Genomic DNA, 16,768 nt, shown 5'->3' with positions numbered 1-16,768 from the left:
CTGTTGCTTACATTCATTATACTTTTATTACTTTCTGTTTATTATTATTTCTCTTTTTTTTTACTTGCAATTTGTGTGTTCAACTTTTGTTTGTTGGTTGTTTTTTTTATTTGACTTAGCTTAGGCTTAGTAGCTAAAAGTACGCTTAAAATTTTAGTTTTTTCTTCTTCTTCTTTTATATATTGTAGAATTTGAATTTTTTTTGCTTCGCTTTTTGATGCGTTGCTACTGCTGCTCATTGAAATTTTATTGTTATTGATTTTTTAGTTTCCGGATTTAGATTACGACCTTCTTTTTGTTGTAGTTATTTGTTTCTGTTTCCGCTTTTGTTTCTTTTTTTTTTTTTTAGTAATAAAAACTGTACGAGCTTATTACAAAATGAAAAAACTGCTTGAATTTGTGAATTTAATAAATAACTTCGTAGACAGTAGCCTTCTTATCGCCCGAACCCGTCACAATATATTTATCGTCAGTTGATATGTCGCAGCTAAGTACGGATGATGTTTCCTTCGACTAGAAATATATGAGAATTAGAATAGATTTTAAGGTTTGATGAGTTAGTACTTTACCTGGAATATGCTAGCACCGTAGGGTGTTCGCCATGCGTTTAGCAGGTTGTCTTTGCCTGTGGAAACGAACCATTTTCCGCAGGCGGCAAAGCGCAGCGATAGAACGCAGCTCTCGTGCAGATGCAGTTGATACTTGTCCGGTTTCGATGCGTGAAGTACTTCAACATGCGAGTTTTCCATACCCACAGCCAGCCAGTCGCCTAAAAATAATAATTAGGATTAAAAATATGTTTTAGACATAAGAACTATGGGCATACCAGTTGGGCAGTAGCCGAGCGAGAATATTTGAGAGCTGAAATCGTGCTGCTGCAGCTGGCGACCTTCGCGCAGATCCCAAGACCGCACCGTGTTGTCCAGACCACCTGTCCAAAGCCGGCTGCCGTCCGGACTGATGTCGATACACGAGGCGCCATCGGTGTGGCCCTGGAACTGGCGCACCAGGATCTCGTTGTGCAGGTCCCAAACAGCGATGTTGCCGTCGCTGCAGCACGAGAAGCAGACCTTCGAGTCGGGGCTGATGGCTAGGGCGTAGCATGCCGGCGCCGCCGAGGTAAGTTCGGCTTTGATGCGCGGCGTCGGACTGGCCAAGTCCCATATGGACAAGTTGGAGGCCTCGCCGCCCACGATCAGCGTTCGGCCGTCGGGTAGCAATTTAACCGAACGGATATAGTTGTCGCGCTGTAGGCAATCCAGTTGACTGACGGGGCTCTTGTTGCCCGGTTGCGAAATGTCCCACACCTTTACGCAGCCCTTGCCGCCCGTATACACGTACTTAGTGGGATTGGAGATGGTCACCGCACAGACGACCTCTCCGTGTGACAGAGTGTTGATCTGACGGGCGTGTCGGGGTATCCCCACGCCCACTAGCGCGTCCGGTGGAAACGGAACTGGCTGCAGGCTGCCTTCGCCGTTCATATGGAAAGAGTATGCACTGAAAAAAAAATATTTAAACCGATTAGTTATGCAATATTTCGAATATCGAATATTTGTCGAATAAACTTACGGCTTTCCACCCGTTAGGGCTGAGGGATGTGGAATGCCATTAGTTCGCACGTGTGAGTGTGGATCATATGGCGGCATTGGTGGCGGTCGCCCGTAGGCTGGATCCGACGGTGGACGCTGGTAGGGATCGGCTGGCCGTTGATACGGTGCACCTGGATAGCCGGCTGGGGGTGGTCCCTGTGGCATCATTTGTTTAGGATTCACGCCAGGCGCTGGAGCCGCAGCGTTTGGAGTTGGTGTGCGTGCCTTGGCGCCCGGTGTACCCGGCTTGTCCATCTAAATGGTAACATATGACATTAATTTTGCGAAATATTATAGATTATATTAAGAACATACATCTTTTGTCTTGAGGCTGGGTGTGGAACGTGACGAACTGGAGCCTGAACGTGATGGCGGACGCTCCTGCTTAATACCACTACTGCTTGGCTTTTCCAAACGCTCCCCATTTAAGCTCTCCCGATCGCGGACCTCCATAGAAACATGTTCGCCATTGGGGCGAGGCGAGTGGGATTCCTGGAAATAAAATACAAATCGATTAGCAAACAGATTGGCACGTGAATGGTATTTGGATTGTGGTTTCGGTAAAGTATTATTATTTTTTTTTTTGTTGAGAGGGAGGAGAGGGATGGTTGCATTGAATCTGGGCCGACACTCAACTCACCATTTCATTTGCAACATCTACGACTAAATCTTGATCGCTTTTCTCGCCTTCATCGTCCTGGAAATAATTTTGAAAAAAATACAAAAACAATATAAAATAAAATTCGTACAAAACCCCACAATAAACAACAACAGTAATAGCAACAACCACACCAATCACAACAACGACAGGTATAAGCTTATAAAGAATTCTTTTTTTTTTTTTTTAGGTTTGTTCTGGTTTTATGATTACTTTCCGAATTAAAATTTGAATAAATATTATGCGGATTATTGAAATTAAACGAAACCAGAACTATAACCCTCTATAAGGTTTGTCTTTTTGGATCTTATAGGTTAGTAATATTCTACAAAATATATCTAGGTTAGGACTACGATTTTTGGTGAGTTGAGGGACAGCTCTGATGATATGAAATGGGATGGTTTGACCGTATGAATGATACTGATATACTTGCAAAACCATTAACAAAACCTGAATGAATACTCACTTGAAGCTTCTCATCTTTTCGGCGCTTGGAGTCGTTCTCTATGTCCAATGGCGACCGTGTGCGATACTTCTCACGATCAGCCGGCGATACAGAATTGCGCTGCAGCAATGTTAATATTTAAAATTAATAATTAAATAATTTAATGACGGTCTTTTACTCACCAATCGCTCTTCGGCGGCTGCTGGTCCCTCTAAGCCCGTCGGCTTGATGTCCGGCCTGTGGTGCTCTGGCGGCTTGTTGAGCAGACCCTGTGGCCCGTGCGGTAGACCCATTGTGGCACCCAAGGCGCCAAACGGATTCAGTGCACCCATCGGCTGTGGCGGTCCGCCCGGCACCTGCTGTGCGTGAATCTGTTGCTGCAAAAGAAACATCAAAATAAGATTAAACCGGATCGAGTCGAAAGATTTTGAACTTAACATCGTGCTTTGTGAGAATGTAAGCATTGAACTTGGTGTTTAAACAACAACATTAACGGAAAATAGTCTTTATGTGAAAATATTATCTTTATGGCCATGATTCGAGCATTCTTGCCACACAGAATAAAGACTATCTAGGGTTAATAAGAACAGCAACATGTTGGCGGCAAAGTAAGCATTATTTGAGAGAAAAAAAAATATATGAACGATCAGAGCACAAACAGGAGGGAGTGGATACTTGGTGGCTGTATTTATAGTTGTGGCAGCGGCACAATTGGCATTTGGCGGATGCATTGGCAGACGGCAACAATAAACAAATAATACGAAAATGAGCTTGCAACAAAAGAAACTTACTAAAAGTTGCTGTATTCCATGTTGCTGCTGATGCTGCACAATGTTGTTTGGATTGGTATTGGTATTGGTCGAATGCGAAATCATAACAAATTAGAAAGTGGAAGAAATAAACTCAAAATATAGCCCAAAAGTATTCTGTTTACGATTAAACCCTGCCCTGACCTATTAAGACCTTACTTCTGGAAGTATTACTCTTCTGTCTAGGAGTCTATTGGAGTTTAACCATTGCCAAGTTTCTGCATCATCCGGCATCCATCATCCAACTTACCCCAATGATGAGGTTGAGTTCCTGCATGGTAACCTGCTTCGCACGCTCCACCGCCTGGAGCACCTGCTGCTGGTGGTCGGCCTGAAGGAATGGAAGTAGCTGGTTGATCAGTGTGTTCAGCCGTTTGGCAATCTCCGTCTGCTTGTGCATCTCCACGTTAAGGCCATAGGACATCTCGTAGTACTGCGGAATTTCAAATAAAAAAAAAAAAACAACAAATTAAGGATTAGCCAGAAAGCTCTGATGCGGATCACGACCATGCCAACTTACCATAACATAATGGCGTTGCATCTCCGTCTTCTCGTTCGACAGCTTCTCGCACTCCAATTTGATGCTGAAATTCACAGGAAAAACGATCAACGGGCAAATTAGTTGGGCGACGGAAGCGGAAAGTTTGTTCTCCAAGGAACAGTCGGTAGGTCGGTCGGTCGGTCGGTCGGTTGGTTCGGCGGCCCAGCTTTGCAGGTTAATCCTATGACAGCGGCGGCGCGCATATGGCGTGCCAAACCGGTTTGCTTAGCTTTTTGTTTTACTTTCCAGAGCAAAACTCAGAAGCAGCATCCACACAAATACTAGCGCGGAGCAGGAAAGGCTCAAAGTGATCTTAATTTTGTTTCTCAATGGATGGACCTCTCTAGATAGTTCTTGATTCTTAGATTATAATTCTTTAAACAGTTCTAACAATCAGATAAGCTAGCTTTCGGTTTCTAACCTGGCTAGCATTATTCATTAAAGTCAAATATTCAAAATAAAGAAAGGTTCGCTTGCTTTAAATGTAAACAATCGCGTATCAGACAAATCCGGTTTAATTCTCATCTCCCAACCGAACCAATTCAAGTCTTTGGAATTAATTATCGTCCGCTAATCACTCTCCAGGATACTTGCCTGTGGTACTGTGCTTGCAGGAAGTTAAACTCCTCCTTGATGCGCTCTAAGGTATCGGCGATAGTGAACTTAATCGGGCCCTGAGGTGGTGGTCCCTGGAGGGAAAGATGGATAGATGGGGGGGAAAAAAGGGGACACATTAGAAGACCGACAGCGAGTGACCAATGGGACTAGGTGAACTTACCCCTGCGGCGGGGTGACGCACCGGTGAGGGATACATGTTGTTATTAATCTACGTTATGCTATATTTTTTTGTTGTTTTTTTTTTATGGGCAGGTTAAGCCGAGGTGGATGGCGGAGCCAATGCACCAGATTGCTCCGATTGCTCCGGAACTCCTCTTCTTCCCCAGGGCTTCTTCCTCTTCTGGCTTATCTCTCTTTCTCCTGGCTTATAAACCTTCCTCCGGTCATCCAGTTGTGGTGGTACTCCAATAGATTGCCGCAAAGCGTAGAAAATTTCTTTTGCAAGCGTTTTATGGCTCTTGTTTTATTTTCGACGGCACTTTTCCGCCGCACACGACTTTACACGACTATTTCCACAACTTCCATGCACTTGTTTATTTACGTTCGCTCGGTATTATACCGGCAGCTAGTGGGATTCTGGGGATTTCGATCGCATTTTGCATATCCTGCGAATGGAATTTAACAATTGCTTAGTTATGCTTTTTCATATTTTTGCACCATTTTTTCGATACGTTCGCACGTACGCACACACACACACGTCGAGCCAGCGAGACACACGCACACCATCGCACCGACGGGAGCGAGGGTGCCGATGTGTGTGTGAGTGTTTACCGCCGAAAAATCAAGCGCACAGTTGCATGTGGCCTGAGAAATTGTTACGCAAAATCACAGTTCAATTTCTTGTCCGGTTTAATGAGTTATCCGTATTGTTTGGGTGGGCTAGGCAATTAATGCGTGGAAAATATTCAACTTTTTTTTATTGTAAAGACGGCACACTCCGCACAAACAATATACGAACATATACAGACAGACTGCAATTAAACAGGGTTGCCATAATGGTCAAAATACAGAATCGAATTGCACTGATTTTAAACACTTCTATTTTCTATTCATATAGATTTTTATATATTTGTTTGTTTTATTGGGCCCAGAAGGATTAAAAAGGGAAAACTTTGCAATTTAAATGCAAACTGTATTTATTGTTTTCACATGGCGGCAACCCTGACGGAGATACGCGCACACAAATACATAGGAAACAACGAGTGGCCAAATCGCACACGCACACACACACACACGCGCACAAACAGCGCAAAAGAAAATTTATTCTGTGCCCATACAAAAAATAAACAAAAGCAATTAAAAAAACGACATAATGTTAGTACCAGTTCTATGTCCTGGATAAGCACGTTCTATCGTTCGATTTTAGCAATTTCTCTTCGCGTCCACATTTGTATTTATGCTTATTTTTTGAAAAAAACGTACGGTTGTAATTTCTTTTTCGACTTTTCGCCCGTATAAAATTGCCTGTTTCAGCCGACCGACCGCGAAGTGTCTGACACACGGCGTGTATGTGGTGGGCAGCTTGGCGGCGGCGCTCTCTTGCTCTCGCACTCACACACACGCACCCCACTCCCTCCTTTCCATAAGTCTTCTCACTCTCCGTTCTACTCGCGCACTCGCTGCTAAACGCGGCTTGTAAATGGCGTTCTCGCCTCAATTTTTTGCAACAAATTGGCACGCCGATCTTCACCTCGGTGGTTTGATTTTCCCTTTTCCGTAGGGTCAGCTACCAGTAGCGGGGGTTTTCAGGCATCGGCGTTGTCTATTTCTATTTATAATTTCCTATTTTCCTAGCCTCGACACACGCGTCGGTTTCGGGTGAATTTTAAGTGTGGCCAGACTGAGTGAATGAATCCGGAGCACTTATTATTATTCTTGCTACCGTTTGGAAATCCCGAGTAACATGCACTGGTCCCACTTATTCTTTAAATAAAATAAATAATTAAAAATTAGACCCTTTATTTTTTCACACATTTGAAAGAATGTTGTTCAACTGAAATTAACATGGCTTACCAAATCACATTAAAATCTATTACTTATGGCGCTAAAATTGGCGCCATTCAAATACTTTAACGGCCTGCCAACTTTCTTTAATCGTTCAAAGGATATGCCACTTGGATTCTAACCTAGGGTTGCCAGTCTGGCAAAAAAATTAATTAGGGGAATTTAAGATATATATTATGTAGTATGTACATTTATAAAGGGATTTAATATGACTAAATTTTAAACATTTAATTAAATTTTGAACAATCATTTTTATACATTTTGCATCCGATTCAAAAACGGAATATATTTTGTGAATCGCAGTCTCAATCTCCCATTTAAAAAATCAAAGAAGATTAAGCAACATACTGAAGTAACTAAGCTAAATGTTTGACTAAAAATGTGATGTGCCATTGGAAAAATCGAAAAATGGATCAACGATCGGGAGGGTGTAACATTGTTGTGAACCATTATTGTGATAATCTTTATTTGGCCGAAATCTACGCTGTTGATAAACTATTTAGCTATTCAGAGGATATTAAGGCTATATAAGATATTTTAGATGCGATTTAAAAACGGAATACCATTAAATTATCGGAAATTCAATCCCCTTAAATCTGCATAAAAAACTTTACAAAATTAAGAAAAAAAATTTGATCAACATTTTGGTTAAAGTTGTGATGCTATATCCCTAGAAAAATTAACAAAAAATTGGTCAAAATTTAAAACGCAAATTTAATACACATTTTGATTGAATATAAAAGTTTACGGAGATCCAAGGTCGAGAAGGTATAACATTTGTGGATCCAGCAAAGATTAGTCAAGTTATGGACATTTTTGCAGTTATGCACAAGTTATGCAAAAATGAAAAATTGCAACCTATGGTATTATTTCTTTTATTAGAATATTTTAATTATTTCGTATTAGATTCGAATGCAATACCATTTCATAAATGTCCCAACTCCCCTCAAACTGCATCAAAAGTTTTAATAAATTAGCCAAACAAAATGTTGCCCAATTTTTGGCTATAATTGTGATAGCACTTTGTTATGACCCTTGAAAAAAAGTGAAAAAATGGTCACAATTTTGTTATGCCAGGTTTTGATTGAAAATAAAAGTACATGAAGACCCATGATCGGGAAGGATTTTTTGATCCTCCAAGTATTAGTCAAGTTATTCCACTAAGAAAATCATTCTATAATTGTTGATATAATTTATTTGGCTAAAATCTAAGGTTCTTGTGTCCTTTTTATTGAATATTTTTACAATTAAGCATTTGATTCAAATACGGTACAACATTTTTAAATCAGAGCTTCAATCCCCTTTAATCTGCACTACAAAAATGTAACAAAAAATGGTTCATTAGATTCTTTGTTTGAAAAGAAAAGAAATCAGGAAGGTATATGCCAGGAAAATTTGTAAACAAGTATTAGCCAAGTTATAAAAATTATTCCATTTCAGTATATGGAATACTTTGAATATTATTGTTTTTTTTGTTTTTTTTTTTCGTGGTGGTCCATTATGATCGCTTAATCATTAAGCTTAAAGAGATCATTAAGCATTAAAATTTCCTTTTATTTCCTTAACCAGTTTATAAATTTTGACTAATTTTCTGAAATGTATATCCCACCCAAATTCCCAATAAGTAAATATTTTCTATTTTTTTTTTTAAGTAATTTTTTAATTTAATTATTTGTTTTGTTTTGCTAATTAGATCTTTTCGGTTTCTATTTTGTTGCCATCACAGTTGGACTATCACAGATGCGTTGGGGTTCCTCCTCTCTCTGCCACTTTACCAGGGGCGCCATAGTTTCTCGCCTTCCTCGGGCATCGGAGAGGGCAGAGGGCTGTCGCAGTCACTGTGATATCCAGAGGAGGCGGGACTGAGGGGTGCCTTGTCGGAGGTGCAGTCCATGTAGACGGGGGCAGGGATCTCGTTTGCGGTTTGGGCTTCGTGGAACTGCTGCAGGTTCTTGTAGATGCGGCCGAGGTGTGTCATCACCGATTTCCCCAGGTCAACGCTCATGCCAGGTGTGGAGGCCATGACACGTGACACCTCATTGACGGCGTTCATGTAACCGTTCTTGAAACTGTCCAGGGGGAGTTTGGGTTCCTCGACCTTCTTCTCGGCTTTCTGCTGGCGCATGAAGATCACCGCTGACTCGAGCATCTCGGCTTTGTCCATGCGAAGGATGCCATCGTCACCACGAAGTTCGGCGACAAGTGTCTTGAGGGTGTCCAGGCACTTGTTGATGCGGGCGCGGCGCTGACGTTCCAGCAGGGGCTTCTTCACCTTCTGGTAGATCTGGGTCTTGCTGGTGTATTCCATTTTGGTATGTTTTGGTTTTACGTATTTTGTACAGGTGTTTAAAAAGTAAATTTTCAACGAAGTTGGTTTCGTTGGATGTTGCCTTGTTGATGGCGGAATCGTGAGTGATAGCCTCTCTCTGAAGGCAGTTCCCTTTTATACCTTTCCCCGAGCTCCGAAATCCACCCTCTTGTACGCACCTTGCACACCTCTCTTTCGCTCCCAAGGGTTGGCCCTGTGTAGGCCGTCTCGCTCTAAAGGAACAGCTGCAACACGCTTCGGAGGACAATCCTTGTGGCTCGTGGCGTGGGAACCGAGCTGAAAGTAAGTTTCTCACAAAATTTTTTCTCGTTTGTTTTCCCTTTTGGCCACATGCTTCGCTTCTCTTTTTTTCGTGTTTAAGGATCAGGGCACATTTTTGCAGCTGTCGTTGTTTTCGCTGGGTTCGCATTGCTTTCTGGGCCGGTGTTATTATCCTTAATGCATACTTCACTGCCTCATCCTGTCGCTTGATTTGGAATGGCATGACTGTGGATATGGGTATTGGATCGGAGCCTGCAGAACGATATGACCGGGGTGGGGGGGAACTGGGATATCTGGTTGTGCGTGGGCCGCTCATTGTTATCCTGCCGTGCCATCTACTCGCTTATTGTTTCATCAATGCCTGCAGACGATGATGGCATAATGCCCTCCTCGGACCTTAGTGCCTCACAGCCAAGATCTCCTCTTTCCGTTCCCACACTTCGCCTCGACGAGTGTTTATTGGACACAATTAGTGGATGTGGCATATTGGCTTTATGCCGGGTCGCCTTGTCGATCGTTGTACGTTCGGCGACTGCCTCGCCTTGGGTCGATGGGTTGTACACGATCTGGGTTGGGTGGTTGTCAGGGGACTTGGGGTGTAAGTGGGTCAGTCGGGCGCAGGAAGTGTGCCCGGCGTGCCAGACTCCCTGAGGTTGAGTTAGAGGCTTTGTACTGGAATTTCAACATCCACCGCGAATGCATTATTATTTCACGTCCTTGCATCCTCTAATTGGTCTTCAATTGGTGGTAATTGTGAGGGGCAAAAGTCAAATGGGCTTTGGGAAAATGTTTATTATAGGTGAGCCTCCTTAGGGTAACCCTCTTAGGGTAATACAATTTTGACCGAGTGCCTGTAATGTAGTGACGAAATATTATCCGACCCTCCTAGTTATATTGACCCTTGATCAAGACGGAGGAGACAAATGGATAATGGATAAAGGACATACAAGTAATAGAGTCTTAAAGTTTTTATGCCTTTTTCTATGCATTTACAGACAGATAAAGCTCGAAAGATATGACGATTTTTTAAGATATGACGTCTATATTATCTTACACCATGGGAGCTTTTAGGTGATATTACTTATGTACATTGCCAGATGCTGGATCGTATTTTAATACTTAATGAGAGCATAAACATTTAAGGGTTCTTAAAGGCTTTATCTAGATTCTAGATAGACCGATTATATCCTATTTAAAAAAAACAATTTTAGAAAAAGAAACATTATTTCTGCATATGGGTCTCATACCGGGACCTTTTGTTTGTTGTGTGCTTATTAAGGGATTAGTAGAATAATATTATTTCCTAAAAAAGTGTGGAATATGTGACTTAAAGAATTAGGGGTTAAGTAAAGTATTTAACTAATTACTCTGTTAGGTATTCCTGCAAATGTTCCTATTGGAAAATATTTGAAATATTTGTAAAATCCAATTGTGAACTGCACAGTTCATTCAGGATGGAACCATCCCAAAAGGCGGTTAATGTTTGTTTATAAACAAATCCAATATTATATTCCATAAAAAAGAAGACTCTTGATAAATTTTTGTTTTCATATTCTTGTATTTCTTTTTTCTCAGATACGTATCTTTTCTTATATAGTTATTGAGATCTCTTAATTAGTAAACATTTGTATATAAGTAGAGTAAAAAACAGACTTCTGATCAATTGAGGTGTTGACAAAAGTTATTAAAGCGTGCCCTATCACAGACCTAACTTAAAGTCTAAAACTTGGTAACGTGAGGATCATTGTAAAGCATTTTCTAAAGCTGCATATCCATTGCGTAATTGCCCGTAGTTGAAGCTGTGATATCCCGAGGTTTCTGGGATATTTACCAGGGGCGCCACACCTGTCCGGGACTGCTGATCTGCAACAAGGATTCGTTGTCGCTGGCGTAGCCGCTGGAGACTGGGCTGATGGAAGAGCACGAGCTGGAGCTTGAACTGGAGCTGCCGCAGACGATGGAGAGTGGAGTGTTCATTGACTGGGTTTCCTCCATGGGCTGCTCCAACTGGTTCAGGCGCATTCCGAGGTGGGTCATCAAAGTGGTGCCGAAAGCTACATTAACTTTTGGTAGGGAGGCCAAGGCGCGGGACACTTCGTTGGCTGCCCGGATGTATCCGGCGCGGAAGCTCTGCTCCGGCTGGGGCTGCTGGAGTTTGGCTTGCTTCAGTTTGCGGAGATGCTGCACAGTGACCTCCAGAATGTCGGCTTTCTCGAACTTGGCATCGCCCGTCTGGGACACGCACTCGGCCATCAGATCCTTGAGCTCGTCCAGGCACTTGTTGATTCTGGCACGACGCTTGCGCTCCAGCAGGGGCTTCATCACCTTGCGGTACTGGTAGGTCTTGGACATCTCGTATTTGGTGGCCATTGTGTTGATTTTGTTTGTGTTTTTAGAACTCGTAGGAGAACTCGCTGAGGAACTTTTGAGACGGAAGTCCTGAGATGTTGACTGCACGATGGTTGCGTTAAGAATGTTGTGGCCTGTCTCCAGTTACCACCGCTTTTATAGCTGCACGTGCCCCCGGCGAGAGCGTCTCGTGCTCAACGCGCGCAGAGAACCCGGAGAGAGTGCCATCACCTGCCGAGCAAATTACTCAGCCACTGGGACCAGGCCCAGGCCCAGTACACGATCCTCTCGCCTGCATTTTTGGTGGTAGGTTTTTCTTAACAAACAAGTTTGGGATACAGTCGAGGTGGAAAGAATATGTCACAGAATCTATAAGATAAAAATATAGGAACCTCGTTTTATTATATATTATCTAATTTTAATTAAGTAAACTAAGCAATATAAAAATATTCTTAAAATGAAATAAACTTCAGTAGTATAAAGTTCCTATAACATGCGCTATGACTGTGATCCCAATGTCCCAATGTCAGCAGGGGATGAAGATTCGATGGTGCAGTGGTGGTGGTGGTGGTACGATGGTGGTTGCACATGCTGATTCTCTGTTTTCCTTTCCACCGACATTCGAATCGTGGGAAACACTTTGCCCTCAAGTTTCCCACAAGATTTTTCTCGCTCGTTGGTGTTATAAGTTATAATCGGAGGTAGTCCGTGTGCGAGTCCCGAGCTCCGAGCTCGAACCGAGTTTCGAGCCCTTATGCACATGGCACAGTGGGCCAAGCCTCAGGAACATGTGATGGAAATTCTCCATATCCTTGAAGCAACGTTAGGTTTTTTAAGGTATTTCCAAGCTACGTGACGTTTTAACTGAGGATTTTACGCATCCTGATCGAATACTTCCTATGGATAGTTTTGAAAGGTTCATGAGAGTAACAGTTTAGTATATGATGCTGTCCTGGGTTTTCCACAGCATATTTTTTGAAGTTTCGGGACTTGCAGAACTTCTTAAATGGCAAGTAGCGTGAATTTTTAGAAGACATGTTAGGAAGTTTTAAGGAAGGTGCTTCATGCTGGGTGCTACGACTTACTAAGGTTATGTGTAGGCCTGGGAACCTGAAATTTGGAAATTGTAGTAACCATTTGGTATGTGATCCTGTCCTGGGTTTTCCATAGCATATTTTTTGATTTTCAAGACTTGCAGGACTTCTTAAACGGCAAGTAGCGTGAATTTTTAGAAGACATGTTAGGAAGTTTTAAGGAAGGTGCTTCATGCTGGGTCTGGACTTGCTAAGGTTATTTGTAGGCCTGGGAACCTGAAATTTGGAAATTGTAGTAACCATTTGGTATGTGATCCTGTCCTGGGTTTTCCATAGCATTTTTTTTGAGTTTTAAGACTTGCAGGACTTCTTAAACGGCAAGTAGCGTGAATTTTTATAAGACATGTTAGGAAGTTTTAGCGAAGGTGCTTCACGCTGGGTAATACGACTTGCTAAGGTGATGCCTGGGAACCTGAATGTGGGAATTTGTAGTTTTCGTTAATGGTTGAGGGATTTTTGCTTATAGATGAGAAAAATTTAGGCAGTTTCTCACGCAGGTTAACTTAACTTCGTCAAAGATTTTGGTAATTCCTGGAAAGATGGCTGGAAAAAGAATTTATGAATGGATACTAATACTTTAATGGTTTTATGAGATAAAGTACTGTTCAAACATTTTTCGAAATTTTATTGGCATCTTGCCCCACTGTAAATCTGACCGAGCTACGAGTTCGAGTCACGGGTAGTGGTAAAAAAAACGCTACCACCTGCCCTTCATTTTATTAAATTTTTTCTTGTCAGAGCCGGGCTCAATAGGGCTCTCACCCTCGCTCCCATACTGTATCCTTTTCACTCCTGTGAGTGTGGCATGGCTGTTGTCAATTATGAATGCTGAATTGTAGCTTCTGTTGAACACTTGGGCTCTCCGGCCGGGCCAACGCTAAGTGGCATACATATAGGTGTATTGTGTATTCCTGGGCACGTCGGGACATCATCATCGTCGTCATCGTGGGACCCAGAAAAGGGATGTTTCGATGGATCGAGGGACATGCAAACTAAATGACTGTACGGCAAATTGACACACACTAAAGATTAAATGTATCGCATTCGTTAACTATATAAACAATATACGTGGCCAGTTTAAAAATGCTGACAGGAAGTGTGTGGCAGACAGGGATGGGACATGGGACCTGGGTCCATGAGTGAGATGGGACGTTGCGTGCTGAGAGTGTGCTGCACAACAAGCCGTTACAATTCTGTGGCGAGTGTGAGAAAATTTTTCGAGCTGCACATGGCCAGCTTTGTTTTTGTACCTTCTTTTTTTTTTTTTAATAGGGGCATCCATTGGGCACGCAACGGGGTTGGCTTATTGTCAATGCATTGCTATAATCGATGTTGTTGCTGCTGCTTGTGCTGCGGCTGCTGCTTCTGCCGTGTAATTGAATATGTGTGCGCGCTGCGCACTGCGCATGCTCGGCACGCCAAACGCGCGACTGACGCACGCAGCGGTAGCAAAAAATTAAAACAAAAAGCAAAGGGCCCTTACAGAAGCTTCATGTGCGAGGCATGCGCAAAAAGCTGAATGAAATCAAAAAAAAAAAAAAGAGTTGTATTTTTTTAATAAAATGCCTGAGAATCTGCGACAGGAAATTATCATTTTGTGAGGAATGACGGGGCGGCCGATTATCATTAGCTGCGATTAGCGCTGATGCCCGGATATGCGGGATATATTCATATTAAGAAAGGGTGAGTTTTGATTTGAGGGGATTTAGATGAAATATGTATGGATAAAGCTCCTGGCTAAAGGCAAGGTACTGCTTTGAAGTCCTATAGCCAACTGAGCTTAGAATAATAGATCGTAAGTTTTTGTAGCTGAAAACCCATAACAAAAAATAACTAATTGTTAGAAAATGTATCACAAATGATTAAGATGTGCTTATTAATTACGTTTGATCACTATTGATTGGGTTGTTAAAAAGCCTATTAAAAGATTTATTTTCTCAATTAGTATCCAATTGGTAAGTTTTTATAGTGATGGTATCGGGAATGCCCTCTGTGGAAGAAATCCAATCAAGCTCCCAAAGTAAGACACCAGTTCAAATTTAGTTTTCTTTGAGTATTTTGTATTTATTTTCTTAAATGCTAATAACATTTCTTCTACATTATTGTAACTAACTTTTATTCATATCACACTGGTACTTTATATTTAATTTGGCTTAATATTAACACCCAACGAGAGGATGTCTGACTTGAAGTTCTTGAGGTGCTGCATCCTGACGACTAGTCTGCCACTTGTTGGATCTGCCACATCACGCAACTTGTTTCGCACGGTAGCTCCATTCATTCATCGAATGATGATATGTTTTGTATTATTCATTCATTCATTCAGGCTTTCGTTTGGGTCGCATCTAACTACCGGTTTTAGGTTTATGTGGCCATTATTGCGGCTTTAGCTGGTTCTTCGTGCAACACTCTCTGTGGCAAGTGATGGCTTCATTTGGTTCTTCAATGATGACTGATGACATCCATGTGGTTTTAGCGATGTTGCACTGCAGGATTACTTCTTGAAGTTTTATTGGCCATGGAGCTTGTGGTGCCTCTTCAGTGTCAGAGTTGCTTCCACTGCTGTCCACTGCTACTGCGAATGCCAATAGAAGCTGCCCGCCGCCGTCTCCAAGCAAATAACCAAATGATCCTCCACTCCTCCAATCTCTCTCAGCATCCGCTCGTTGGCCTGATTTTGAGCTATCTCCTCCAGGCTGTCGTACCTCTGACTGTCGTTATTTGAGGTGCTTTTGCCGAAACGCTGGAGCATTTTGGCCAATAGATTCTTAACCTTCGACATGGCTTTGAGTTTTTTTAGATTATTCACTTTTCGAATTAGAGTTCTTGTCGCGCTGACTCGCAATTTGCAACTGTTGAGGGCTGATGGCAAGTGGCAGGCTTTTATAGATGGGCAACCGCAATCACCACCCAAAACACAGCCCACAGACAAACCCACCCAACAGAACAAGTGCCACATGTGCCTGCCACATGTCCAAACTCCGCGCAGGAGCAGCCGCAGCAGCAGAAGTAGCATCTCCCAACGTTCGCCTGCCACGCTTTTAGCGCAAGGGACCCCGAAGCAAGCTCAACACGTGCAGGATAATCTCGTTTCACCCCGACTCCTTCCCAATTTTTTTTCGTCTGCTCCTTTTTTTTTTATATTGTTTCAATATACTGAACGCACAGAGTAAATATTGAGAGCGTTGAGCAGTTGTGGTTCCCATGGATAAGGTTCGACAGCGAAGGCCCTTCCCCTATCCTGAGCATATCTCGTTTTTTGAGGCTAGGGGAAAAGTATCCCACGGTTCGAGTGGCAGCTGTTTGCAATTTAGGCCACAGCCCCGCTCATTTTGTTGCCTCAGTGGTGGTGGTGGAGTGGTGGTGGTTGTTACTGGGTTTTGACACATATTGCACTTGCTGCTGATGCTGCTTCTGCTGCTTCTGCTGCTCCTGCCGGCAAGTTGGTTCAACTTTGGTTAATTGCTTCGCCCGCCGCCGCACTCGGGTCACGCGTCCCATTCCCAATCGCTTTCCACCTGATTGATGTTTGCTTGCCGGCTTGGAAAGCTTAGTCGCCGGCCGCCTGCCGTTCGCGTGGCGTCTGGAGGACAAGTGCTCCTCCTCTGATTGGCCGTGGGCCGGTCACGTGCATTTGTATAACACGGAATGCTGTGCGCAAGGTGCTTTCCAATTGTGGTCTTGTTTTTGATAGACTATTAATTGAATTTATCTCGTATCATAATTTCGAGTGTTTGTTGTCCAAAAGGGGGTTGGGTGAGGGTTGATCCCTGGCACGAGCTAAGATAAAATGCGTTTGAGGTTGATTACAATATAGGAGTTAATGGCTTTGGAATGCAAAGTGATATGCTGATTGGATTGCTTTTGCAATTGATGGTGGATGGACGAAATTAAATGTGTACTATTCTAAATAGAAATATCGTTTAATATAGATCTCTGAAATGGTATAACTAAGAAGTTATATCAGAGAATGGTAATCTAAGGCATATCTGAGAAGGTATCTTAATCCTATTATTACCACATACTTTTCCTAGTTTGTATTTATGCCAAGAACCATCACCAGGAAGT

The 16,768-nt window shown here is 42.6% G+C and overlaps 4 protein-coding genes across 7 annotated transcripts; all 4 read right to left on the bottom strand.

The window, feature by feature from the left end:
• Positions 1-324: 324 nt before the first annotated feature.
• Positions 325-6,509, bottom strand: gro (TLE family member transcriptional corepressor groucho). Of its 4 annotated transcripts, none has more exons than XM_017246570.3 (13): positions 6,354-6,509; positions 4,824-5,268; positions 4,640-4,734; positions 4,025-4,088; positions 3,755-3,937; positions 2,878-3,072; positions 2,717-2,815; positions 2,233-2,289; positions 1,908-2,084; positions 1,573-1,847; positions 827-1,500; positions 570-769; positions 325-513 (listed from the first exon to the last, which is right to left on the bottom strand). In XM_017246570.3, the coding sequence occupies exons 2-13, from the start codon at positions 4,857-4,859 to the stop codon at positions 406-408; spliced, it is 2,163 nt and encodes a 720-aa protein (XP_017102059.1). In that variant the 5' UTR covers positions 4,860-5,268; positions 6,354-6,509; the 3' UTR covers positions 325-405. The 4 variants fall into 4 exon arrangements, with proteins under 4 accessions (XP_017102059.1, XP_017102057.1, XP_017102058.1 ...); XM_017246568.3 differs by having other exon boundaries at positions 5,986-6,507; XM_017246569.3 differs by having other exon boundaries at positions 6,086-6,507.
• A 1,867-nt stretch (positions 6,510-8,376) lies between these two features.
• Positions 8,377-9,065, bottom strand: E(spl)m8-HLH (Enhancer of split m8, helix-loop-helix). The gene has a single exon (XM_017246295.3). The coding sequence runs from the start codon at positions 8,973-8,975 to the stop codon at positions 8,439-8,441; it is 537 nt and encodes a 178-aa protein (XP_017101784.2). The 5' UTR covers positions 8,976-9,065; the 3' UTR covers positions 8,377-8,438.
• Positions 9,066-10,998: 1,933 nt separating this feature from the next.
• E(spl)m7-HLH (Enhancer of split m7, helix-loop-helix) lies at positions 10,999-11,747 on the bottom strand. Its single transcript, XM_017246251.3, has one exon. It carries the CDS (start codon positions 11,625-11,627, stop codon positions 11,085-11,087), a length of 543 nt encoding a protein of 180 aa, XP_017101740.2. The 5' UTR covers positions 11,628-11,747; the 3' UTR covers positions 10,999-11,084.
• Positions 11,748-15,270: 3,523 nt separating this feature from the next.
• On the bottom strand, positions 15,271-15,538 carry E(spl)m6-BFM (Enhancer of split m6, Bearded family member). Its single transcript, XM_017246316.3, has one exon. The coding sequence runs from the start codon at positions 15,480-15,482 to the stop codon at positions 15,273-15,275; it is 210 nt and encodes a 69-aa protein (XP_017101805.2). The 5' UTR covers positions 15,483-15,538; the 3' UTR covers positions 15,271-15,272.
• Positions 15,539-16,768: the final 1,230 nt, after the last annotated feature.

Source organism: Drosophila bipectinata, chromosome 3R (genome assembly GCF_030179905.1).
Source record: "Drosophila bipectinata strain 14024-0381.07 chromosome 3R, DbipHiC1v2, whole genome shotgun sequence".
Taxonomy (NCBI): Eukaryota; Metazoa; Arthropoda; class Insecta; order Diptera; family Drosophilidae; genus Drosophila; species Drosophila bipectinata.
This window is presented reverse-complemented; position numbering and strand designations above follow the sequence as displayed.